The sequence below is a fragment of the Pteronotus mesoamericanus genome, unplaced genomic scaffold, assembly GCF_021234165.1.
Source record: "Pteronotus mesoamericanus isolate MK-2021 breed Mesoamerican mustached bat unplaced genomic scaffold, CSHL_Meso_final contig_94, whole genome shotgun sequence".
Lineage (NCBI taxonomy): Eukaryota > Metazoa > Chordata > Mammalia > Chiroptera > Mormoopidae > Pteronotus > Pteronotus mesoamericanus.
In genome coordinates, this window is record NW_026555285.1 from 49,117,598 (window position 1) to 49,145,214 (window position 27,617).

General features: G+C 43.2%; 1 protein-coding gene across 2 annotated transcripts in view; it reads left to right on the plus strand.

Moving 5' to 3' along the window:
- PDS5B (PDS5 cohesin associated factor B) overlaps nucleotides 1–27,617 on the plus strand; it is a 130,571-nt gene that overhangs the window by 16,369 nt on the left and 86,585 nt on the right. For both annotated transcript variants that reach the window (XM_054586541.1, XM_054586540.1), the window contains exons 2-6: nucleotides 19,715–19,841; nucleotides 22,983–23,186; nucleotides 25,647–25,733; nucleotides 25,850–25,947; nucleotides 26,582–26,708. In XM_054586541.1, the coding sequence (XP_054442516.1) occupies nucleotides 19,734–19,841; nucleotides 22,983–23,186; nucleotides 25,647–25,733; nucleotides 25,850–25,947; nucleotides 26,582–26,708 (624 nt within the window). In that variant the 5' untranslated portion in view covers nucleotides 19,715–19,733. The remainder of the gene's footprint in view (nucleotides 1–19,714; nucleotides 19,842–22,982; nucleotides 23,187–25,646; nucleotides 25,734–25,849; nucleotides 25,948–26,581; nucleotides 26,709–27,617) is intronic.

Genomic DNA, 27,617 nt, shown 5'->3' on the forward strand with positions numbered 1-27,617 from the left:
CTGTAGTAACATTGTATTTTAGTTGACCCCTTTGCTCTAATTCTCTGTTTGGACAACTCTTTTGGACTCTGATGTACTTGTTCATTTATCCTTAGGCAGTTATATTTATGAAGGGAATTCTAAATTAGCCATTTTTTGGTAGTGGGTGTGGGCTTCTTTAGCAGTTTATATCAATTAGTATTATTTTCTTTAGATGAATTCTCCTAAGAGAATGGGTAACTCTAGTCCTGTCTCTTGTGTGGGTTATCCCTGGTGTGGTAAATGAACTGACTGAGAGAAGCTTTTAAAAAAAGTCGGAATATTTTTAGGGTTCTGTGGGCCGGGAGCATGCTGCCAGCGCTCGTGTCTCCCATGAACAAGCCAGATGGCCGGGAGGACAGTTGGTCGCAAAGTCCCAACTTGATTTATCTTGTGGAGTCTATGCCAAGTCAAGAAAGCAGAACCTTTGCTCATCTTAGTTCTGTTTTGGTTTCTGGTGGACTTTGAGGGTCTTGTGTGCCCTGCTCTGCGCGGAGGTGACGAGCAGGGGCTGGGAGAGGAGCTGCCGCAGGGCCGGGGTGCGTCCCTGGGAGCCCGGCGCGCGGCGCGTGGAGGCCTGAGGTCCCGCGAGCCCCGGCACCGGCACCGGCACCGGCGTGGGCGTCGGAGCCCTGGCGGCCGCCTCCCAGGGAGCAGGCCCCCTGGGTCCTGCGCCTGCTTGTTTTGACTGTCAGGACTATAAGGGTCTTCCGATTTCTAACGCTGCGTTTGTTTTCCCCTAGTGTTAGAGTTCTTTGGCCATTTTAATGGGTTAGGTTGGGGGAAGAGAGAAAAATGTTATAATGCAGTTGCCCACCAGACAATCAGAAGTTCCTTGAAAAGGAGGTAAAGGTTTATCCTTGTTTTCAGGTCAAAAACATTTTCTTAACTGGAGATAAGATTTTGATGACTTTGTTGTTTACATTTAGTGCTAATTGATGCACACTCCTTTCCCCAACCCCCTTTTTACTGTTTTTGTTAGGTTTTTGGAACGCATGATGAAGTGGAAATCCTACGTTTTTGTTTGTATTTGTTTTTGCCTATCTCCTCCCTCCGCTCATTTTGATTTTTATTTTCTAGGTTGAGAAGTCATTGAGGTAATTTTCATGCCAGAGTTTTTTTGTTTTTTTTTTTTCAGGCCAGACTTTTGTAAACGGGGTTTCAATTAGAGTAGAAAAATCTCAGAATGAATTACACACAATAAGAATATTATGTAATCAGGGTTTTTTAAAAAAAGTATACTTACGTACTGTGTTGTATTGCAATTAAGGAAAAGTTGAAATCATCATCCTGGCTTCAGCCTGTGGCTTGTAACTGGTGCTTTTCAAGTAAGCCATTATTCACACAGACCTGTGAAGCTGAGCTGCTCTAATAGAAGGTTGGCTTCTTCCCTGCAGCGACCTTCCGCTCTCAGTTGGTTGAAGCCCAGAGCACCCAGCGAGCGAGCGCCCAGCGGCGTGGAGGAGGGAGGCCAGGCTGCCCCGGGGCTCTGCTCCACCGCAAGCAGAGGCCTCTGCTTTTTCATATTCTGCGACTCCGACTCCGAAGTCGGTGAGAGACTTCTCCTCAGAGCGGGGCTTGCTGCTGGGGTAGACGGGGCTTCCAGGCTGAAGCAGCCTTGTCTTCGAGCAAACCAGCCTAACGCCGGGCTGGGCAAAAACTCCGCTTAGTTTTTTCCGTAAAATAAGAGGCACATTTTTCATTTTCACCTATAACTTTATTGATTTGGATATTTTGAGTATGTTAGCTGTCTCCCGCGTGGTAGGACATTGTTCTCAATTAATGTCTCACCTTGACCACTACTAACTTAAAGGGGTCTCCCCAACTGTGGAGCATCATCCAGCAAGAAATCTCCAGCGTGAAACTTCGCAAAGTACTTTTGACATGTTCGATCAGTCACAGAACCTTCTCCACATACTGCACCAACCTTTTTTGTGTGTTTCAGTCACATTTTTCCTTCCTTGAAATAATAAAGCATAATATGCCAAAAATGTTGTTTATTTTTTCCATCTTCAGTATTAAAATGGCCACACAAAAATTCCCCAGCTTTTATAAGTTCTTTTTTAAAAATGCATGCTGATGTGACAGCTGTCACAGTAAAATCTAACAAAATTGTTTTGAATGAAGTTAAGACAACTAAGCGCAACTAGAGCATCTTATGGGGAAAGACTGAACGAACTTTTTGGCCACCTCACTACAAGCCACATTAGGGTATTTTTTCTTGTTTATTTTTGTATTCAACCTTTAGTTTTGTCCACTGCTTTTCTAGAATGAAATGTGATGAAGAGCAGTCTGTTGGCCTCATTTTTGCTGTTTTCTTTCAGTCGTCTTAGTTTTTAAAAATAAGTCCTTTGCCCTGCCACCAGCACACGCAGGGTGAACCTGTGCACTGAGGTGTGCGAGTCGCGTCGGGGAGAGCCCCGGTGAGCGTGCAGCACGAGGTGCCTCAAGTGTCGCAGTTCACAGCGCTCTTAGTGTTTCACCCTTTTTTTCCCAATAGAGCCAAGAAGTAATAACAGTTCTGTTGTAGTTAGGTGCAGAGGCAGCTTAGTGTTATGGTCTAAGAATTGCACATACATGGAAAGAAAAAAATAGTTCCTTTTTATCCTTACATAGCAGCAGTTACTTGCTGACGGGACGGGGTGTCTGCCTGTCAGGCATGTACAACATCTCAAGTCCCAGAGTCACATCAGAAACTGCCACCTCCCTTGCTGTTTCACACTGATTTTCATGCAGTGTTTTTTTTCTCATGAACTGCCCCAAACCCAGTTTCTCAAAGGTATGGTAGCTTTAGAAGGAACATAGAATGTTGGTACAGAAGTACCTTGAGCCAGTAGTTCGCCTGGTGTCGGACAGATCTTAGGACAGCTGTGTTTCTCCGCAATTAAAACTCCCACAGTGTCTGTGAGTTTGCCGTGGGATCTAGGGCACTCCGAGGTGTTGTGGCGTGCGCCATGCAACTGCAGGTGTAGTGCCTCGCAGTTCGTGCGGCAGTTAAGCAAATAGTTACTGTCTGTGTTTCATAGAACACAAAACCGAGCCATGCCTGTCAGATAAAGCTACCAGTGTTTGTACCAGCTGATCTGCTGAGCTATTTGCATCTCGGAAGACAGTCTGTATTTTAAAGTTTATTTCTGAGTGGAATTTTTGTAATGTAGTTCAAGATGAAAGGTAGCAAAACCATTTTTATATTGATGTTCTTTATGCTGCTAGTTTGTATTCCTGGGAAAATATAGACAAGAGGTCAAAATTAATTTTCAGTTGAGTAATTGAGTAATTGCATGTGTTCACGTGCATCGGTGGTTGAATGTTTAAAGGAGATGTGTGTGGTTTTCAGCCATAAAGAAAGATGGAAATCCGACTATTTGTGACAACATGGATGGATGTTGAGGGCATCATGCTAAGTGAAGTATGTCAGAGAAAGAATCTGAAACCAACCAACCAACCCACCCTGAGAGCCCTGACACGTACAGACAAGGAGCAGTGTGGTGGTTGCCAGAGTTGAAGGGATGGGTGAGAGATGTCAAAAGGCACAGACTTTCTGTTACAAAGTTAGTCCTGGGATGTAGTGTACAGCATGTGCACGGCAGTGTAGCTGTGGTTACTAATGCTGTATTGTTCACTTAAAAGTTGCTGAGAGAGTTGCTCTTAAAAGTTCTCTTCAGAAGAAAATTTATAACTGTGGTGTGGATGTTAACCCAGTATCTGCAGAAATTGAATCATTATATCATACACCTGAGACAAATATTCTATGTCAGTTATACCTCAGTAAAAATTAAAAAAAGAAATCTTAAAATGTGGGAGCATATGTTATATTTGAAGTTATTTTAGATCTAGATGTTTGACAAAAAATGTAGTAGTATTGTGCTATGAAGGAAAATATGTCCTGTAAGTGATCCATAGATGCAGTACAAAAAAAAACCACACTGAAAATCCCTGTGTGGAATTGCCTTTAATACAACAGAAGATTTAATAGTTTGGATGAATCTCTAATCCTTGTTTTTATTTTTTTAATTTTAATTTATTGATTTATTAGAAAGAGAGACAGACCTTGATTTGTTGTTCTGCTTATTGATGCATTCATTGATTGATTCTTGTATGTGCCTTCACTGAGGATCGAACCTGAAACCTTGGCTCCTCAGGACAACGCTGTAACCAGTGGAGCTGCCCAGCCAGGGAGGGTCCTGATGCTTCTATATGAAGCTGCCTGATGCAGTCAAAAGTACATGTGAAATATCCGCGAGGTTATTTTCCCCACATTTAACAACAATTTGAATGTTGTCACTGGATTAAATTTTTAATTTTGTGAAAATTTTTCCTATTAGAAATAAGTATCTTCAGGGACCTATCTTTAAGGAGGAAGCCTGACTTCAAGATTTAGGGCTGACAGATTTTATGGTGCTGGTAACAAGTGCCCGTGGAGCCTGGCTGTGCTGGTATTTTATTGGGACTGCTGTGTGGTGCTAACGTTCTGTCCATTATTTTGAAAGTGTGATTTTACAGAATGCGAGGTTTTTCTAGAAACACGTGCATTATAACAGATAGTTGTACTTTTTTCTTTCTTCATATCAAGCATATCTTTGTACTTTTGGTCGTTGCTCAGTGTCTCTGCCCAGAGTCCCTGCCTGGCCACCTTGCTGTGTTACTCAGCTTAGCTTACATTCCGGCTCCCTGTGACTTGCAGCTTAACACTTTCTGGTCGGTCTTCAACGGAGTAAGTTGTTCCTTCTTTTGTGTTTCCTTTAAAACACTCACTTTATGTGTACAAGTCAATGATTTTTAGTAAATTTAGTTTGCAGCCATTGTCCGCCAGCGGTCACTCTTATTTACAGTTGCTCTTTTCTCACGCCAGCCCCATGCGGTGACTAATCTACTTTCTGTTTCTATAGATTTGCCTTTTCTACATGTTTGATGTGAGTGTAATCATACAATATGTAGTTTTTTGTGTCTGGTTTCTTTTACGTGAATGTTTTTGAGGTTCCTCCATATCATTGTATCATTTATCAGTACTTTGTTCCTCTTATTTCTGAGTAATGTTTCGTCCTATGGATATGACAGATTCTGTTTATACATTCACAAGGTAATAGATATTTGGATTTTTTATACATTTGGGCTGTTAGGAGGTACTGTTAGTCACCTTTGCATATAAAAGTTCTCCTGGAAGTTTTTTCAAGTGCAGTTCTTTTGGCCTGAGTAATGGGGGATGCAGGTGTGCTCCACAGGCTGCGAACCGTCAAGTCCAGGGGGTGGGCCTTGGGAATCATATATGGATTAGTTCCAGTTTAGTTGCTGGTAACTTCAACATAATTAATCTCTCTAATCCTCAGTTTCCTCATTTATAAAATGGGCATAATTATATGACCCATCTCATTATGAAGGATATTGTCGAGCTCTTGCTTTTTGACCATCATTGTCTTAGGTATTAGGTGAACAAATTAGGGTTTTTGTTGTTACGCAGTTTACATTTAGTTTTGGAAGGGGAGCCAGACCAGACATCAGAGAATACGTATTTGCAGTTCCAGGTTTTTGGAGGAGAATGGCGGGGCACTGTGGGAGCCTGCGGCAGGGACTTAGTTGAGCTTGTCCCAGAGAAGCAGGCGTGGGAGTCTGGGAGAGCCCCCTCAGCCAGCAGGAGCGGTGGCAGGGAGGAGGAGTTTCAGAAGCGGACAGAGAGCGCACACTGGGACAGAAGGACCTTGGCTTGGTCCCTGGAAGGACTAGAGAGTGACTGGAGTCTCGTGAGAATGTGGCCGGAGGAGTGCGTTTCGAACTTCGGCTGAGGACAGTGGCACCTGTTTGAGGATTTCAGGGCAGGCCCTGCTCTGAAGAGATGAGCCCTTTGAGACTGACGCGGCCGCTGTGTGAAGAGTGAATTGGGGGTGGCTTAGGCTCGGTAGCGGTCAAGTGAGGACCCTGTGCGGGTGGACGTCCTTTACGTTTCCCAGTTAATGTTGACAGAGCTCTGTGATTGCTTTTAAATGCTGAAGAGAATTGTTAAGGGTCACTCCCAGTTTTCTGGGAGGAGCAAGTCAGGGTATACTAGGCACTATATACAGAGAAAAGCTTGAAAAAGGAGGTGTTTTTGTTTTCGTTCTTTTGTTTTTTTTAAAGAGGGAAGAAGGAGAAAGTGTGTTGCTTAGTTTTGGGTGTTTTATGTTCAAGACGCCTTTGGGAACAGCCTGGTGGAAGTGCTGCGTGGACGGCCGCAGGTCGCCCTGGAGGTAAAAAGAGAGCTGCTGGTGCCGTGAGTCTTTTGGGGCAGCTTTGAGAAAGCTTAGGGCCTTGTGGGGAAAGACGTATAGATTCAACAGCGAATGAAGGGTCCGGCACTGAATTCCTCAGGAGAGGGAGACAAAGGACTCAGGTGTGACCAGCAGGGAAGGAGAAAAATCAGGAGAAGGTGCAGCGTGGTAGAGAGAAGGAGTGGTTCAGGGAGGAGGCCGCAGCCAGCCGTGCCGTACTGCTGAGATCAATACAGTAAGGATTAGAAAAGTGTTTATTTGATTTGGCAACGTGCAAGTCACTGACTTTTAAAAGGTTGTCTATTCAGTATTTATTGCACAGGCCGCAAAATGTAATGGCTTGAAACAACCACCATTTGCGTAGCTCCCGACTCCGCTGGTTGGCAGTTTGTGTTTGGGCAGTTCTGCTGCCTTGGTCTCCGTAGCCTGCATGGCCCGGGCATCTCTAGGAAAACATCTGTGGTTGCCTGCTGGCTCGGCTGGGGCCGGGCCGGCCGTGACCCCACGGCGGGAGTCCTGGGGGCCGCGCTCCGCGCTGTCTCTCCTCGCGCAGTGGGGTAACTTCGGGGTTGTGCCCGGGTTAGGAGCAGAGTTCCAAGTCTCCAGTCAGTACACCTGAAGGCTCAGTGGTCCTTAGGTTTGCCAACGTCCCATTGGCTTAAGTAAGTTAAAAGAGCCGGTCACATTCGACTGCTGGGAAACACACTTTCTTTCCTCCCCCTGGCCCCGCCGTCGTTCACCGGTAATCTCTTTAACACTCTTTCTCCTTGATGGGAGGGGCAGCCGAGTTGCATTGCAAGGGTGTGGGCACAGGGGAGGGAAAATCTGTTGTCCTTTTGACGTCTGCCACAACGGCTATGGCAGAAGCTTTTCTGCTGGCGGTCGCGGAGGTGGGTGCTGGAAACAAGATGCGACTGGTATGGGAAGTGGGCGGGTGGGCCTGAAGACGTGAAGGGAGAACGTGTGGGTCGCGCATTGAAGAGCTTGGTTGGGGAGGGCGTTTGAGAGAGGAGACAGGAGCTGGCAGGGCATGTGGAGTCTAAGCAGCTGTGTTGTGTTTTCTTTCCCTCCTTCCCTTTCCCCTGCTCCAGAACGGAGTGCTCCTGCGCACTGATTGATCGGGGGCCTAGTAGCAATGGGGAGCACGGGAGAGAGCGGCTGGGGGGAGGACCCGTGCGCCTGGGAGGGCGTTAGGGTTTGATGTAGTGGTGGTGATGGGGGGTACCTGCTTTGTCTGGTAGCAGGAAGGAAGCAGGGAGTGGGTGCCAGCACAGCAGGTGAGCACGCAGACCTGGCGCGGGGGCCTTGGGCGTCTTCCCGGGGACAGCCGGGCTGGAGCAGGGAGGCGAGGCGGGTGGGGTGGGGGTGGGGCGGGGGTGGGGCGGGGCACTGTGCAAGAATGTGCCTGAGGTGTGAGGCCAGTAGTGCAGTGCGTCATTCTGCGGCCCCCACCCCCACCCCCCGCCCTGAACGGTGACCTGACTGCTTACCAGAGGAGCGCCGGTCATTCAGTAAATGACAGGTAGTATCATTATTAATATAAAAAGTATTGCTGTTAACGGGATTCAACAGGACACTTTCTGTGTTGCCAAGGTAGAAACTGGTGTTAGTTGAGTTGTTTCAGGGCCTGGGGGTCTGTCTGTCTGAACTGGTTACTTTAGTTCTACTCCCTTCTAGAACACTGATTACCTTAAGAAGAAGGTAGGTAAGAGAGTAAAACGGTGTTTACCCTTTTATAAGTAAACGTTAACAAAAATGGGAGCAGAATGGGCCAGCTTTCTAAAAGGACTTCCTTAAGCATTTAAAATCACTTTGTTTTTACCAGAGCGCATAGGAAAAATAGGGATAACTTAAATACAGTTAATTTGAGTGAATAAAGATTAATTCAAGTTGAATGGTGGGTTAGTGATGACATTGTATGTAGGGAAAAAAATCAGCTTTTTGTTTGAATAGTTGGAAAATATGTAAATGTGGCCTGAAGGTTTTATCCTTAGGGGAGAATAAGATAACTTATTTTGTCTTTTTACCTCTTAGAAAATACTCCCATTAACTTTTTAGCCCCCCCTGGCCAAGAACACCTACCTACTTCTGCACAGTAACTGTGCAGCGAGGGGCTGTCCTTATGGGGGGCGCCACCTGCTGGTCACAGGAGGCACCGGCGGTGGGAAAACCGCCTTTTGCAGTTAACCAGACTCTTCACAAAATCCCGTTTCCTTCTAATGAAATCTCTAACCTGTAGTCAGGTCCCAGGAGGGAAAGCAGCTTTTAATAAACATGGTCCGGTTGGGCTTTTAGTGGTGGTTAGGGTTTGATTTCTCTGACTCTGAACTTCTTGTCACATAATGGATTTTTAAGAAAAATCATGACAGATCGCCGACTTTATTTCTTCCCAGACCAATGAAAAAATGACTGTTGCTGCTGCTTGTGACCCAGTCAGCGCTTTGTTCTTTTCCGTTCATTGAAAGGGTCTTAAATCCTTTCGCCACTGTCTCTTGTTTAGTGTCTAATGCTGTCTTGGTTTTTCCCTACCTAGAGCTATTAGTGTGGTTTAAAAATAATCAGTGTTTTCTTTAATAACCATTTTATTTGAGCGTACTCAAAGGTTGTAGAAGTTGTTTAGTGTTAGAATGTTCGCTTGTGTTTTCCTTACTGTTCATATGGACATAAAAATGTAAGTGTGACTATGCCTATATTAATTTTTAAACTTAATGGCTTCCTAAAAGTGTTTTTATTTACCCTTTAAAAGCAGGGAAATTCTACATTATTATAGTTTCACTGTAAATTGGTGGTAAATTTAAAATGGAGAAAAATTGGCATGCTGTTCTGAAGTATATACAGTATATAAAATGAATTCTGACAGGTCAGTTTCATGTAGATTATTTCTTAAGTACAGTTTTTATTTTCCCTTCATTGTATCTGTTGTGCCTTCCATGTGAATATTGAAATTCCACAAAGATGAAAGGAATTCGGTTAGATAATTTCTGTGACACTTGTTTAAATTCAGAGGAGCAGGTATATATCAGGATCTTTTTTTCCCATTGATTTCCAGTAACAGTTGAAGATCCTTTCTTTTGTCTCCTCCTTCCTTTGCCTGCACGGCTTGCTTCTCCCCTCTCTCCTGTCCACCCTTGTTCTTTCACCTTGTAATTCTGCGTCCATTCTTTTTCTTTTCCAGACACTCTTAAAGATCATCTTACCAAGTTCAAGAGTATTTGCTGAGGTCTTTTTGTATGTTTTAGCACCGTGTACCACCTCTCCATCTTCAAACTTAAAACAAAACAAAACAACAAAACCCACCCCTTTATTCTTATTTTCTGCCTTCTTGACTCTCTGCTGCCTTCCTTTCAGATTTCCCCCACTGCCATAGCAGTATAGATGTTTCCTCAAGGTTTAGCCTCGGTGTCTCAGCTCACTGTACACATTTTCTTTATTGATCTTGTAAACCCACAAAGCATAAAGCTGAGATGGTCCTAAAATATTTCCTGGCCTTGAACTTTTCTTAGAACTTTACAGCTACATCTCCAGTTGCCTTTTTGACCAAACATAATTTTCCCTAAGCTTTGATCTCTCTTTGATTTTTCCCTATTTTTATTAGAATGAGGGCAGAGATTTTGCATTCCTGATGCCTAGCACAGTACGTTGCACCAAGTAAATTCTCAATAAATATTTTAATAATTGCCTTTCCAGGAACAAGAGCTTTGTCTCTTGTATAACCTTCTCCTTCTCTTACGCTCATTCCTAAGTGTGAACCACTTTCCTTGCGTCCTGGCCGTCGCTGGCCCTCACCACTCACCCTCCTTCCCGGGACTGAGGCGTTGGGTCCCTAGCCGGCTTTCCTGTACGGACTCCCCGTCTTGCCTGCACTGCCCGCTGTCTCAGCACAGCCCTAGCTGTCGGTCAGCGGGGGCTTCGAGCACCGGCTTTGTGCCGTGGTCTCTAACAGATGCAAATGTGAAATAATATACTGTTCCTGTCGTAAGGAGCAGACAAATAAAAAGTTCAGTAAGTATGACGTGATGAAGGCTAAGTGTGACGCATTCAGAATCCGCCACGCTGTGTGGGAAGGAGCGTGCCTCTGCCTGGAGAGCTCGGGAGAGTTCAGACACAGACTGGGGACTCTACGGCGCAAGGCACAACACGGGGAGCTGCTCACTGGACGAGGGCCCTGGCCCGTGCCAGCAGCGCGCCGCCTGGGGAGGGAGCAGAGCAGCCCGTGTATCTGCGGGGGCTTGTCAGGCCTCTGCGCCAGTGCCGCTGCGTTCAAAGCCGGAGCGCTGGCCCTGCGACCGACCGGCTCCTTGGTAGCTCTCAGCCTTTCCCCCTCCGCGCCTTTCACGTCCTTCCTCCGCGTCCTTCCGGCGGACTTCGGACCGGCAACACGGTGAACTTTCTTCCCCGAGAGGCACGCACATTGTTCCCTCTGTCCTCTTTACCCTTTCACCCCCACTGATTTGTCGAAGCAGGCGCTCTTTCAGTCGTCTTTTCCTAAGCTTGTTGGACATCTTAGAACTTGCTGTGATTTAATGATTCAGGGGGTGTCTGTTCCCTTTGGTAGATTGTGAGACCCATTTTACTCACTGCTGGAGAGTTCTGGAAGTACTAGACACTTGATAAATGTTGACTATGTGGGTGAATATATTCTACAAAGGCACACGGTCTGCATTATTTAATCTGCGCTCACAGTCGTGCCTCTATTGTTATGGGCGACGAGCAGCTTTTGCTTCTGTCGAGGCAAGGCACAGACAGCGCCTGCCTCTCCCGGTTCTGGGGAGAACGGGGGTCCTGTCCCGCTTGCTGACCTCGCCCTGGGAGGACTCGTCTAGGCTCTTGCTCAGCACCTCCGTCTTGGGTTGAGGGAACACAGCTGTGAGGTTGGTTATTGCTGGGCAGTTCACTCTTTTGCTAGCCCGAGGTCATGAACTCGTTCTCCTGTACCGCATTCTAAAAGTGTTTACATTTTGTTTCTATATTTAAGTCATTAATCTACCTGGAATTCATTTTGTGTATGACATGAGGTATGGCTACGGTGCCTCCCTGCACCCCCCATCCCCCGGCCCGTATAGATAGGAGGTGTCTCAGAATTTATAAGAGTTTTTTAAAATTTAAAAAACAATTTTAAGCAACTTTATTGAGGTATAACTTGTATACCATAAACTTGATAAAATTCACTCATTTCACATGTGCAATTCCGTGATTTTTAGTGAATTGACTGAAATGTGCAGCCATCATGCGGATTACAGCTAATCCTTAAATGGATACTTTTAGCTTTTCGTCTTGAGACCGCCGCCGCCCAGCGTGCCGGCCCCTCTCCGCCCTGACCCGTGCCGAGCCCCTTACTTTCTGACCCAGTGCCCTCCAGGGTGCTCGGCCTACCTCTTCAGTTACTCTCAGATTCCTTTCCAAGCTCTTCCGCCTCTGCCGTTTCCTACAGCCGGGCTTCCCCCCTCTCGCGCGTGGCCAGCCGCCCTCCTCACTTGACAGGCCCTCGGGACGCTTTCACCTGTCCCTGGTGTCACTGACAGGAAGGGCTCCTAAGCCCGCCTCCAGCCCAGACGTGGCTCTGCGGGTAGAACTGCCTGCCGGCCATTTCTCTCCCCATCCTCCTCCTTGTTTTCCCCAGCACATGGGGGGAAAACATTTATTTTCCAAAGGGTGCCTGAAAAATTTTATTTTTTTTACAGCTTTATTGAAGTATAACTGATATACCAAAGAAATGCACACATTTAATATCTGTAATTTGGTGAGTTGGGAAAGGGGGGCACACAAAGGGTAGCATCCACACAATCGAGGTGGTGGCCACAGCCTTTACTCCCAAGTTTCCTTGCAGCCTTTGCTTTTCCATTTTATAAGGACGCCTAACATGACATCTGCCCTCTAAACAGTGGCATTGTGCGGAGGCACTCTGAGGTAAAGCAGATCTTTAGAACGCCGTCATTTTGTGTGACTGTGATTTTATACAGTTGACTTCCTCCCCATTCGTTCCTTCTCCCATCCTTTGGCAGCTGCTGTTCTGTTTTCTGCCTCTATGAGTTTGACTGATTTATATACCTCATGTAAGTGGGGTCGTGCAATATTTGCGACTGATTGATTTCACTGAGCATAACGTCTCCCAGGTCCATCCATGTTACTGCAAATGGTAGGATTTTTTCCTTCCTTTTTTGTGAATGATGCTGCAATGAATCTGGGTGTGCAGATAACCTCTTCAGACCTTGCTTTCCATTCTTTTGGATAAAATAGCCAGGATTGGGATTGCTAGATCATATGGTAGATGTGTGTGTGTGTGTGTGTGTGTGTATTTTTTTTTTTTTAAGGAACCTTTACACTGTTTCCCTGGTGACTTCATTTTACATTCCTACCAACAGGGAACAAGGGTTCCAGTTTCTCCATATCCCCTGCAATACTTGAAAAAATTTCTTTTTGTAAGGACCATCCTAGCAGGTATGAAGTGATACCTCCTTGTGGTTTTGATTGCATTTCTCACTGGCGAAAAATGGAAAGCTTTTCCTCTAAGACCAGGATTCCCACTCCTGCCTTTTCCACTCAGCAGTCCTAGCCAGAGCAATTAGGCAAGAGAAATAAGTAAAAAACATTCAGATTGGAAAGGAAGAAGTAAAATTATCTGTTAGCAGGTGGCATGATGTTATATGTAGAAAGCCCTAAAAACCTGGGGGGGGAAAACCTCTTCCAACTAATAAACAAATTTAGTAAACTTCTGGAATGTAAAATCGACATGTAAAAATCAGTTATGTTTCTATATTCTAACAATGAACTGTCTGAAAAGGAAATTAACAAAACAGTACCTTCACAATAGCATCAAAAAGAAAAACATAACTTGGGAGTAAACTTTACCAAGGACGTTAAAGACTTGTAAACTGAACACTTAACAATACATTGATGAAAGAAATAAAAAAACACAGAAATAAAAGGAAAGACATCTAGAGTTCATGGATTGGAAGACTGATTCTTAAAATATTAAATGATAGTCACAACTTTTTATTTTGTTCTCCCCGCACTTTTCTTACTGATGTGCCCTGCTCCTCCTTTATTTGTATATAAAGTTTCATGTTGTATGGGTCTGTTTTTAGGATGTCTGATATTTCCCATTGAGTTGTCTTTTTTCCTGTACCAGTTCCACACCATCTAAATTTTTAACTTTAGCTTTGTAAAGGGTTTTAATATCTGGTAGAACCTTCTCGTTTATTGTGTTTTTCTTTCAGTATCTTGCTATTCTTGGCTTTGTGCATTTTACCTTTAATTTAAAAAAATGTAAACCTATCAGTAAAATTTGAACATCTCTTGTTAATTCCTAAGTAGTTTATGCTTTCCAGTGTAAACTATTTTTAAACTTTTGGTTGCTATTCCTATGACTATAATTGATTGTTTTGGTTTTTAAAATCCCCCTCCCTTTTTTTGTGTGAAATAATTATAGACATAGAGTTGCAAAAAAGAAAAAAAGTACATAGAGCCCTGTGAATCCTTCACCTGTGTTCTACCAATGGTGACATCTTATTATGTAAGTATAGTGCAGTATTAAATTCAGAAATTCACTTCAGTGTGATGTTGTTAGATTACAGACCTTAGTGTTTTCATTTTTGCGTGACATCTTCTGTGTGTGTGGTGGGCGAGTCCTGTGGGAGGTGGATCCCGGGGCGGGCTCAGGTCTGCACCGCAGCACGTCGGGACGCCGTGTGGTCAGGGGATTCCCTCACGCCGCCTCTCACGCCCCCACGTCCGCCGGCAGCCACTCGCCTGCTCTCCGGGTCTGCCGTGTGGTCACTTTGAGGATGCTTGAACAAATGGAGCCACACAGTGTGCGGCCTTTCGAGACTGGCGCTCTCAGGGTGCATGGTGACCGTAGGTTATGCTTCTCTCAGTGAATCAGCCACGGGTAAGGAGGGACTGTTGTATTTTTTTCTCATTTGTCTGGTGGAACTCACTAGTAAAGCTGTCTAGACTTGGATATTTTATTTTGTGGAAAGATTGATTATTTAGTTTCTTAATAGTATTTTTTTCCTCCTTGATTATTTTTGGTAAGGTGTAGATTTTCTCCATTTTATAAAATTTTTCAAATGTTATATCAAAAAGGTACAAGATCAGCCTGTGATTTTTGACTGTATTGATCCTGTGCTTGTTTAATTCATTTTTTGTTAGGAAGTACTTTAAATTTTTAAATGTTTGGAGAATTCCTTTTTTATTGTTGAAGTGTAACATAGTTCAGAAAAAAATGTTAAAATTATATGTGGCTATATCTTTACATGAAGTGAAGACAGTAGTGGAACCAGCATCCAGATAAAGAACAATACAACCTGTATCTAAGAAATCCTCTCTTATTTCTCTTTTAGTTACGTTTCCCACCAAAGGTTTTCGCTCCCGTGACTTTTAACATCATAGATTGTGTTTCCTTGATTTTGAACTCTTATAGAAGTGTTTATGTTGTATCGTGTTTTACGTCTGGCTTCTGATTTCACATAACTTTCTTCGGTGCTAATCCATATTGCGTGCAGCAGTTGTTTATTTACTCTGTAACTGTACTGTACTTCACTGTAATGAATGTACTACAGTTTACCTGTTACCCTGCTGTTGATAAGCATTTGTGTTTTTTGTTTTGACTAACATAAATGGTATTGCTATGAACATTTATACATCTCTTGTGGTAGACACATGCACATGGGTTTGTGTGTGTGTGAGAGAGAACTAGGATTACCTTTATTTCTTGTTTCCATTTTTGTTTTATAATTTTATTTTTCAATTGTAAGTGACATACATTATTATAAATTTCAGGTACACCCCCAACCCCAGCGATCAGACATGGTCTAACTTACGAAGTGTCGCCCTGATAAGTCTCGCAGCCACCTGACGGCGTGCATGGCTGCCAGAATGTCACTGACTGTGCTCCCTGTCCTGTGCTTCTCGTCCCCGTGACTGTGCTGTCACTACCAGTTTGCACTGGATCCCTTCCCCTTTTCTACCTGTGCTCCCAGCCTCCTCCTGTTCTGCCTGGTCAGTGTTTGGAGTCAGTGGTTGATAGACATGTGTTTATTGCCTTTTTGTTGTTCGTGTGTTTCATCTTTTTATTTTTTTCTTATTTTTAAAGAAGACCTTTTAACATTTCCTATAATGCTGGTTTGGCGGTGATGAACTCCTGTAGCTTTTTCTTGTCTGGGAAGCTCTTTATCTGTCCTTTGATTCTAAACAATAGCTTTGCTGGGTAGACTAATCTTGGTTATAGGTCCCTGCTTTTCATCACTTTGAGTATTTCTTGCCACCCCCTTCTGTCCTGAAAAGTTTCTGTCGAGAAATCAGCTGACCGTCTTATGGGAATTCCCGTGTAGGTAACTAACTACTTTCCTCTTGCAGCTTTGAAGAGTCTCTCTTTTTGTCTTTAACGTTTGGCATTTTAATTATGATGTGTCTTGGAGTGGGCCTCTCTGTGTTCATCTTGTTTGGGATTCTGTGCTTCCTGGACTTGTGTGTCTATTTCCTTCACCAAATGAGGGAAGCTTTTGGTCATTATTTTTCAAATAGGTTTTCACTGTCTTGCTCTCTCCTTCATCTGGAACCCCCATGGTGTGAAGGGAGGTATGCTTGAAGTTGTCCCAGAGGGTCCTTACTCTGTTCTCATATTTTGGATTGTTTTTTCTTTTTGCTGTTCTGATTGGGTGTTTTCTGCTTCCCTGTGTCCGCAGTCTCTGATTTGATCCTCTGCTTCATCTGTACCACTGTTGGTTCCCTGCAATGAATTCTTCATTTCAGTTAACGTATTCTTGATTTCTGACTAGTTCCTTTTATGTTTCCCGTATGTTTAAGTTCATCTTCTCTTCCCATAAGTTCATTGAGTATCCCTATAACCATTGTTCTGAACTCTGTGTCTAGTACAACCGATGGTTTATTATTTTTTTTTCTGAAGTTTTGTTCTGTTTTTTCGTTTGGGATACGTTTCTTTGTCTCCTCATTTTGGCAGCCTCCCTGGGTTTGTTTCTGTGTGTTAGGTAGAGCTGCTGTGTCTCCCTGGCTTGGTAGAGTGCCTTTATATACTAGGTGTTCTGCAGGGTCCAGTGGCACAGGCTCACTGATCGACCAGCCCTCTAGGGGGCCCCTTGTGTGGGCTGTGTACCTACTTCTGTTGTAGTTGAGCCTTGATTGTTGTTGGCACATCAGTGGGAAGGATTTCTCTCCCAGGCTGATGGGCTGTAAAGACTGGCTGCGACCACCACCCTGCGGCCACTGTGGAGAGTCAGCTGTGCAGGGCCCGCCCCCCAGAGCAGGGCTTACCTCAGCAGGGCTCTGGTGACCTCTGAGTCCGCTCCTTGATTGTTTTGCTTGCGGAGGTGGTTGGGTGGTGGTGCTTCCATGTGGTTTGAACCTCTAGGTGCACTGGCTTGGGGGCCTCCTGGGAGGTGCAGGCCAAGGTCAGCCACTGCCTCTGTTCTGTCCAGGGCCGCCCAGCATGAGGTACAAAGTGACCTGCAGGGGGCTGCTGCTTGTGCGGAGCTGGGAGGTGCCCAGGCGAGGCCAGGCTGCCAACCAAGGCTGCCTGCTGCCTGGGGCTGCTTAGCAAGTGCTGTGGGGCTCGCTGAGGCCAGATGCTGCTTGTTGAAGAAATTTTAGGAAAACCTGAAGCATGAACCAAGACAGGCCATTCATCAGGAAAAGCCACTGGAATCAGCTTGGGTGGGCCCGAAAGTTGGGTGGGCAGAGTCTCAGGGAATCAGCAGGGTGTAGCAGACACGGGGAGCCAGGTTGGTGGAGACTCAGCTGTGGCACTTGCCTGCTGGCTCTGTTGGGGGACGGCTCATCAGAGGAACAGTGGCCTCTGCCAGCAGTTCTGTCGGGGAGAAAGCCGCCCCCCCAGCCCTCGCCCTGATACCGGACCCGGACGGCTTTATGAGTCTCTGGTGGCTATAGGGCTGTCGCCCCAGCACCGAAGCTCATAGGGAGTGAGTCTGGGGACGTCCACGCCTGGGGCCTTGAGAGGAACGTCTTGGGCTCCAGAAACCCCAGTCTCACTCAGCCACAGTCCCCGCTGGTTGTCACAGCCAGAAGTTGTGGGCACTTCTCTTCCTGGCACTGGGACCTGGGATGGGGCCCGGGTTGGGGCTGGGACCCCTCGCTCCGCAGGGGGGACCTCCGCAGCCAAGACATCCCTCCTTGGTTTCATCCACCACACGTGGGTGCGGGGCGAGCGTGGCCTGTGTCCGTGCCCCTCCTGCCAGCCTCACTGCGGCCCCTTTAATTCCCCAGCGTCAGAACTTGCATTCAGCCAGATTTCAGGCAGTTCCCAGTGATGGCGGTTCTGAGGTTGCCATCTTCTTGCGGCGCGGGGAGAAGTGCAGTGCCGCGGTTGCCTACGCCGCCGTCCTGACCGGAAGCCCTGGGTGTTCTGGTTGCGTAAATGCCAAGGAGTGAGCCCAGTGGCCTGCTTTTTAATTTTTATTGTAAAATCTCTGTGTAGCTTAAGTGCTCTCTTTTGTATAGTTGTCGTATGGTGTATTTTTTCATCCTTTTAACATCTTGTACCTATACATTTTACTGTGTTTTGGTAAGCTTTCTGTATTGAAATTTTAAACCCTTGGTCTTTTAGACTGATTGCGTGTATCATTCTGTGTTAAGCAGTGTTTTATCTGGTATATATATGTGTATATAAATTTATTCTAGCTTTTAATTTTTGTTTGGCTAATTTGTCTTTATTTCGCTATATTCATTAAAATCACATACTCTAAATGTAAACTTAACCTCTGCAGTCATTCTCTTTACCTACATTGAGATGATGTTTCGTTGTCTTGGATTATATTGTTATTGTTGAAAAGTCACCTGTGAGTTTAACTTAAATACTCTTCCTGTCAAGGGGATGTGTCTATTTTAGGGTTTTGTTTTCTGGAATTATCATTAATAATATTTTGAATTTAATTGGCTGTCTGTTCAATTTGTGGATTGGTGTTCTCTGATCTTCTCAGACAGGGGCCTCTGCCTCGTTCCTTGTGCTTCCATGAATAAGTTCGGCCTTTCTGTCCTTCATTTTTCTGTTCATTCTATTTTTATGTTTCTTTTTTTCTGTATTTTGGGATAATATTCTCTGACCTCTCTTCCAGTTCACTAATTTTAATAGCTTTTTATAATCTGCTAATAAACCCATCTGTTGTTTCTGGTTTCAGTTATTTTTCAATTTTTAGAAGTTCTTTTTTTGTTCAAATTTTTATTTTTTTGTCATTTTTATTTCTGATATATATTTTAGAGTCGTCTTTTATGCCTTTGAAATTATAAGTATAGTAATTTTGTAATCCAATAATTATAGTATCTGAAGTCTCTGTAGTGGGTCTGGCATTTCTGCTGGTTCTTGCCCATAGTGCCTTATTTCCTCAGCCACTTGGTTATTTTTGACTTGGTAATGCCCCTGCCCTAGAAACAGCATAGTGGGGCTCCTTTGAGGCAGAGACTGAAACTGCTCTCTGGGCAGGACTGGGAGTTGCTGGTATTAGGTGCTTGGGGGTCCTCCCAGGCGGGGGTCGCTGAGTTCGAGTGTTGAGGTTCTCTGGCCGAGTTAGGGGATGTGAACCTTAGTAAATATGCAGGCCCCTGGCGACCACTGATGAGCTGTTGCCCCCTTGTATCAGTTACTGCTTTGCTTACTATCAAGGCAGCTTTCTCTGCTGTCCCCTGCGGGGGTGGCGGGGGCACGGGCACATTTTGACTCCTGGTTTACTCTCTCCTTTGCAGGTGCTTATCTTCTGGGGGTTGGGGTGCTGTTCACATGAATGTCAGGAGGGTCTGTTGCTTCACGTTCTGCCCTGACAGATTGAGATTTTCCTGCTCTCCTTGCCCCACAAGAACACCAGACCTGAACTCTGGAGTTTGCAGGGTGGGCAGGTGTCCACTGGGCACAAGCAGTTGTAGCGTAATACTCCAATGCGCCATTTCCTTCTGTGGCCGTCTCTGTTCTCTTGGATTTTTTTAAAAAAAGTCATTCATTTTTAGACAGGGGAAGGGAGGGAGAGAAACATCCATGTGTGGTTGCCTCTCTCACGCCCCCCTACTGGGGACCTGGGCCTGCAACCCAGGCACATACCCTGACTGGGAATCGAACTGGTGACCCTTTGGTTCACAGGCTGGTGCTCAGTGCACTGAGCTGCACCAGCCAGGGCACTCTCTTAGATTTTGATCCATGCAATTTGTGGTGCTTTAAGTATATGCTTATTGTGGACTTTTTTTTTCTCTTGTGTATAGTTTTTGTAGTTGGAGGGTTAGTGCAGATAAACTAGTTTACCACTAATGAAAATGAATAAGATTAAAATTAAAAATTTGGGAAATGTTCAGTAAAATGCTTTTCATTAATCAGGTAAGTGAATTGCTATAGAAGATAGTTACAAATTATTGGGCGGGCAGGTGACTTTTCATGTTTATTATGAATGTTGTTTATACTTATTTTTGGTTTGCACTCTGACACTTCCTTGTTTTAGGGGTGCACATATTTCCCTCATGGCTCACTCAAAGACGAGGACCAATGATGGAAAGATCACCTACCCTCCTGGAGTCAAGGAAATCTCAGATAAAATATCCAAAGAGGAGATGGTGAGACGGTTAAAGGTGAGTCAGGTTGGGTTATGGGTTTTGGACGTCCCTTTAGGTGTGGGGATCATGAAGTGCTGTGTCTCCTTGGGGCACCTTGAGAAAGCAAACCAAGGCAGAGAGTGGCAGAGGGGACCTGGGGTGGCAGCGAGGAGCTGCAGAGCTCCCTCCGCTGCCGCCGGTGGCAGAGAACAATGGGACGGCCAGGCGCAGGGCTCCATGGGCCTCCCGTGCTGGCATATAAAGAACAGATCCGCAACACTCATCGTCATTTTTGTATGTATAAAGTTGTCCTCTCCTCCTATCATTTATTTGATAAAAACAGCCATTTTAAAAGGATGTTTAAGTTTCTGTACTGAGCACTCAGGCTGTATTGTACTTTTTGTAAGTTATTTGAGAGTAAGTTAAAGAGCTTTAATGTTAGCTTTCTCTCCGGCTCCTGACATGTGACGATGGGTGAGGGTTGCGGGGGTTTCTGCGGGCGCGGAGGGCTGTTCGGCGCGCGCCGCTGCCTCCGTCACCGCTCCTTCACGGCATGGCGGTCTCCGTGCCGGCTGAAAGGCTGGGGGCCGAGTGGCCAAGGGGAGCCTTAGTCTGCTTTACCAGTCAGTTCAGGTGTGTTTATTTTTTGAGTATTTGTTTTTCCTTCCCAGGTTGGATCTACTTAGTCATTTATTTTGCTTGATACATTATTATATACATGTATTTCGAGACTGGAAAACTTGCCTTAGTTAATAGTGAAGGCCCAGGATCTTTAAAGCAAAGTTATTAAAAGCAACATTAAAAGTTATTTAAGCAACAGTTATTTTATAGCTGTAGCTGCATAGTTTATTTTCACCAGATGTAAAGAACCCTCATACTACTTAAATTTTATATAAAGTGTTACTACTTTTTTTTTTTTTAAAGATTTTATTTATTTATTTTTAGACAGAGGGGAAGGGAGGGAGAGAAACATCAGTGTGTGGTTGCCTCTCGTGTGTCCCTTACTGGGGACCTGACCTGCAGCCCAGGCCTGTGCCCTGACTGGGAATCGAACTGGTGTCCCTTTGGCTGCCAGGCTGGCGCTCAATCCACTGAGCCACACCAGCCAGGGTATAAAGTCTTAGTATTATATAGCTTTATGGATAAAGTATTAGGATGTCAAGTATCTGATGTTTATTATTCAAAGGAATAGATGTCTTTGAGCAGATTTAATTTATCAATGTATGGATATTTTATCTAGTTAGGAACTTCTATGTATTTTATTTAAAATAGTCAAGCTACAACACCTTTCTGTAGAAGACATTTCTCATTTTCTGTGTGTCTACTTTCTCTTGACTTGATAGAATTTTTAGGGAAACACATACATTCATTTCTTCAGATTTGTTTGTTTCAGCAGTGACAGGTAAACAACCGATTGTTCGCTAAGAAACTAATGGTGAAGACAGGGATGACACTTTTAAATTGATCGGCACTTAGCGACATTTAGAGATGCTATTTTCTCAGACATCTTTGTTCATTTAGGGGACCCATGTGAGGTACTGGTGAGTTTACAGCTCCCTTTCCGTTGTAGGCAGTAGTGAGGGAGTCCCGTTATGCAGCCCTGAGCGAGCCTGTCGGCATTAGGCCCGTCTGCACGGGGCTCACATCTAGTGTTTGTGGTGTGCTTTCATTATTTTGCGGATGCAGTAATTGGGTTCATACACTTTATCTCCTTTAATTTTTCTAATTTACACTTCCCACTCTTCTAGCAAGTTTCTTAGAGAAATGCAAACAGGAGTTAGTGTGGGATGATGATAATCTTTGACAGGTACAAGTCCAGCTGTAAGTTTTATAAATTATAACAGTTTTTTAACAAGTCAGGTGTCCTTGTTTATATAATTAATTTTGGAGTTTCCTATAACATTGTATTCAAAATATACTTAATCCCTTTTTTGTGGCCAGATTGTAGAGAAAGAGTTCTTTGCATGTAGGCTCCCCCCCACCCCCCGCCCTTGTCTCTTTTTATAGTACAGTAGGGCCCCGAAGCACACACCTTAACAGCAATAAAATTGGAAAGCTAGAACAGAGGCCCTGGGCGTGGTAGCCTGGAACTGACTGCCGTGCTGGACTGGAAGGCTGGTCGGCTGCCTGTCCTGGCACTGGACCCAGTGGAACCGAGAGTCTCCCCGGAAGGACGCGTCCCACGGCTGCTCTGAGACTTCACCGAGGCGGTGATGTGGGTCACTCTGAAGTCTGGCTGGACCGCAGAGTGGAAGTCCATGCAGCTTGTCTCCAGGACCAAGTCCTAGACATGGATACTTGGTGGCCAGCACTACTTGATGATTAGTATTTGCAGCGCCACCTAGTGGATGCTAGATGGTCGCTTTTCCTGCCCCTGCCAAGTGAGGCAGTTTTGTTGTCTTCTGTGAAGTGCGACTAGTACAGATTACGGTTCACTGTAACTGCTAATACTGAAATTAGAGAAAACACTTCAGAGAATTCACACTGTGCTGTTCTTCCCCAGTCTTGTTTTTGCCCCACTTCTATGTAAATGTTTTTGAAAAAGGGACCATTTCCTGCAGGTTCCTTCTGCTTGCTCTGTACGTGTCACTGATTCTGACTAATGAATTATCCATATCATAGTCTCTTACTGTGACAGAAGAAATATTTTGCTGGATACTATGGTAGTCTCTCATGGTAGCTTTTTATATTTAAGGATACATCCTTTGTTTATGAAGTATTTTTTAGCTGAATAATATCAATCCATGTATCTGGGGTGGTTTATGGCTCAAATGGAAAAAATAAATTGTCACCCTAGGTTTCTGTTTAAAGGTATACTTTTCCCCCCTAATAAAAGGATTAGATATATTATTCTAGAAGGATGCTGCTTTTAAGGGCACACTCCTTTTAGTTCAGTTGTAACAGTGAGACCAAAAAGCACTATGTAATGGTAGTTTTAAACTTTTGAAATCTGGTTAACAGGAATGATGGGTAACTTAAAACTATTTTCTTTATTCTTTTAAAGAAAGGTTATTTACCCAATAGCTTTAGAAAGACCTTGTTCTCTCATATACTGTCAGGAGGAAAATCAAAACATTAATTGGAGGCTTAACCGTTCCAATTAATGTGGCTTCTATTTCAAGTGCCTTTATTTTTACATGAAGGATTTCATTAATTGATTATTGTGTTTTTGTATAGATGGTTGTGAAAACATTCATGGATATGGATCAGGACTCGGAAGAAGAAAAGGAGCTTTATTTAAACCTGGCTTTACATCTTGCTTCAGACTTTTTCCTCAAGCACCCTGATAAAGACGTCCGCCTGCTGGTGGCCTGCTGCCTTGCTGACATCTTCAGGATCTATGCCCCTGAAGCTCCTTACACATCCCCGGATAAACTCAAGGCAAGGGCTGGTGTGAAGCGCTGCCGAGGCTGGCTGGTGCTTTCCCGTACCCTTCCGGCTGAAATGGGAGTTAAAGTATTCAGGCAGCTTCTCTGGATTCTTTGACATTAGCCGCAGCAATCTTTTGTTAAACTGCTCCTGTTTTCTTTAGAACTTACTCCTGCCACAGCCCCATTCCTAATGTAGTACTGGCTTTTATGAAACAATTTGTGATCTTTAGCCTCCTCTTAACTTTTAATGTCATCATTAACTCTTTTTCAGTATCACTTGAGGGGCACTTCCTTTTCCCTTTTGAGAATCTATATTAAAGACCATGTTTATTATTTAAAAGAAAGCATCTAATATAAACCTGAATTTATATGAATCCTAATTCATTTAATGGAAGGTGTGATGTGCATAGGGTTGAAGAAAATGAACAAAATTTTAATGAAAACGTAGAAAAGACATCTAGCATTTGGTTACAGTAGTTGTAAGTAAAGCCATATAAATGGACAGTCTTTAAAAGATGAAACAGGAAGTGGAATATTATGCTTTAATTTATCTGGTAGAAAGCATGCAGTAAGTATACTGAATAAGGTAGGTTAAGAAAATTAGAAAAACCAACGATAAAAGATAATTGTAGAAACTAAAGGTTAGAGAATGAATCCATAGGAAGATTATTAATACCTAATGTGAAAAAATGACAGCCAATTTAGGTTTATTTTATTTAACAAATATTGATGTTAATTATATGTCAGGAAGTGGGCTTACAGCGGTGAACAAAGACCCTCAGGCTGGAGGTGGTAGGGGCGGTGTTTGCCACGTCACAGCGGAATTGAGTGCGCCAGCCCCTGGTGCTCCCAGACTCAGGGTGGGCAGGCTGAGCGGGTCTGGGGGCTTGCGTGCCCAGGGTCTGTCCTGATCCTAAATGTGGCCGTCTCATTTCGGGGCACTGACTCGGTTTAGGGAGGGACTGTACTTGGGGGCTGGGCCGTGGCTTCTCCTCACCAGGCGCCTCCCCAGCTCTCCCGCGAAGAGGGAGTGGAGCTGGAAGAGCGCTGCTGCACGACTCCCCGCCTCTCGTGGGCTTCTCGGTTTGTGTGGCCAGTGCCCGGGGTGACTGGGCCGACGGGGCGTCCTCCCAGGAGAGCAGCTGCAGAGCCGTTCGGTTTATAACAGGACATGTTGTGAGGGGGCCGCCGGCGCGCTGAGATCGAATTAGAGCCTTTGGATTGTTTCATAGCTGAACAATTCAGAGTTACCGTATTTTTTCTGGTCAATTTTTGGGTCTTAGTTTAAATACCTTTTTCTTTTATTGGGGTAGTACCTATGAAGTATTCATTTTGAGGGAGTTTTCTAAGTATTTATGAAATAGTTTTAACTCTCTTTTTGTCGGAGTTGTAGTTTTCTTCGTCTACAGTAGCAATAAAAGTATAATACCTCAATTCTCACCGGTCCCCTGTCAGCCTATTGCTGTCGTCAGAAAGCCCTTCACACCTCATGTCATGCTTAGGTCTGTGATTGTTGGAGAGGCTATTAATCAGGGACGTGGCCTTCCGTCTTGAGGTGGAGTCAGCGTGACACTGAGTTTCCTCACTCACACCAGCCGGGCTCGTGTATGGAGGACATATTTTACACAATACTAGGAAGGTACCCATTCTTGAAGGATGAACGCTTGGTAGTATTGTTCTTGAAAATCTGTTCAGTCATCTTCTATTACATTTCTTTTAAAAATAGGCTGTTTATCATTTTACTTCTAAGGGAAACATTTTTTCTCTTTTTTATTCATTGATTAGCATGCTTCCTTTGCAGGATTAGCTTTTTCAGTCTCAACCTTTTTCAGACTTTTCCAGAACATTATCTCCATAAAAATTTGACCCAAAGTGACATTGAACCTATTTCTATCCAGATACAAAGGAGATTGTGTCAAAGAATCAAAAGCAAGAGATAGGGATAGATTGAAAAGTGGTGGGGAAAAACAATGATGATAATTAGGTAGGAAGCTTGACAGATTAAAGGTGTTTTTAAAATTTCTAAGGTTCTGCGATCTATTGTCTTTTTACTTGGTGATTTTATTTTGGAATTTTAAGGCTCCTAAACTGTGTTCTTGCTGTGTAATTAACCGTATTTAGTGCTGTTCCAGCAAAACTGACCAACTCACAGTCATTGCTACCTTTTTTATTCTGATAAAGTTAGCATAAATTTTAGTTTACTCAGTTTTTAGATCTATTTTTTTTTAAACTTGCTGAAAGATGAAGTTTTTCTCTACAGTAAGATCATGGTAAATGATTTACTGTTTTCCTATGAAGGGTAATAAAATAATTGGTGTTTTCATATAATGATATCCTTTTTAAAAAAAATTACAGCCAAATACAACTTTTTTATTGGTTCCTTACAATTTATCAGGATAGATACACGAGTGCCGAATTAGCTTTAGGATGTCACATTCATAATCTAATCCGTACTTTTTTTCTCTTAAAGGATATATTTATGTTTATAACAAGGCAGTTGAAGGGGTTAGAGGATACAAAGAGCCCACAATTCAATAGGTATTTTTATTTACTTGAGGTAAGTAACACACAAAATCTTGAGATGGCATTTTAAACTGTTCTATGCTTTTTGTGCTTGTATGCTTTTACTAATTAAAATGTATTTCTTTCATCTTTTTTACCTCTTATTTTTAGAACATTGCCTGGGTCAAGTCATATAACATATGCTTTGAGTTGGAAGATAGCAATGAAATTTTTACACAGTTATACAGAACATTATTTTCAGTTATAAAGTAAGTTTATTTTATTAGGAATATAACTTTTTATAAATATAAAGGATTTTTTACTTACAAGTTAATCTGGTTAACTGTGTTTGTTATGATGCTGATTGGAAGGCCAAGAGTTGTAATTTAAGAATTCGTCAACTTTTTTATAGATTTAAAAAAAAAAAGAATTTAATCAATTTTGTGGTATAAACAATAATACAAGAGTGGCATTAAGGCAATCTATTCAATACCCACTGTAAAAATAGTTTTTGGATTATATTTCAATCCTTTATTTAAATAACATATTGCCGACCCCTTAATTCATGTAAATATTTTAATTATTTGTGTTCTTTAAAATTACTTCAATAAAGCAATTTGATTTTCTGAATTTAAGATAAAAGTTACTTTTTGATTTAATTACTTTTGATTGTGAGACTGATTAAAATTAGGGAAAAGTAATACCAGAAATGTAGTATAAAGATTGATTTTGGATATTACTGTAAGATTTGGGAAAGAGAGAAGCTTTAAATGAGTATAAAGAATTTTATTTCATTAATATATTAGTACTGTTTTAAAATAAAGTGTAATTTTTGGTAGTATCATGTTATGATTAAACCGTGACTCTTTTAGTTACACCCTAAATGTCTGTTTTGAATTTCAGTAATGGCCACAATCAGAAAGTCCATATGCACATGGTGGACCTCATGAGTTCTATTATTTGTGAGGGTGATACAGTATCTCAGGAGCTTTTGGATACAGTTTTGGTAAATCTGGTACCTGCCCATAAGGTATGTAGCAGTTTATACTGAAATAATGTGTAAAGCCTGTTAATGTTAGGCTCTGGAATTTGTGCCCCTGTTCTAAATATAATTTATTCTTTAACCTTAGTTTTGGAGAATCTGTTTCCTTGATTAATATTAATAGATACTGTGTTTAGTATTTAATAGATATGTACTTATTAATCGCAAATGAAAAGTGATAAAATATCTGTAATGACTCAGTTTTTAATTATAAGATATGTTTCAAGAAGTGAGTTTAATAGCTGCTTACATGCTGTTATATAACGTTACGTGTTGGGAGATGCACAACCAGATAGGACCTGGCACAGATGAAGAGGAGGGTAAAATGAAAAGGGAAGCCTCTGCTAATGTGGAGACAGGGTAAGATGGCGACAGGGTTTCTTGCCTCAGTGGTGTTAATCAAGGGGGACGCGTGTGCGTGTGTGTGTTTCTGTATGTTCTTTGAAAATAAGAACACACACGAGTAACTTTCTAGTAAGCAGTTGGAAGCGCATAGCTCTATGATTCACAAGGGGTCAAGGTTAAAGAGAGGGGCACAGGAAATACCAGTATAAAGATCTGTGCAAACTTAAAACCTTGTTGGCAAGATATAATCTAAGTTTACAGGAACACAGCATTCGCACTAATGATGCTTCAATAAGAATGACCTCCTAATCCAGAATTTCCAAACATTTAAAATAATCTATCAGTGCTGAAACTCAGACACTGCAGATAGTAAGGTTAGATCTAAAAATTCAGAAAATATAATTATTAGGTAAAAATAATAAAGTATCCTTAAAAAGATTAAAGACGTAAAAATAAGAAATTAACAGAACGTGATAGATATATAAGAAAGGAGAAAGTTTAAAAAAGTAGAAATGAAAAAACGGTCTTTAAAATTTAAATCTTGATTGGATT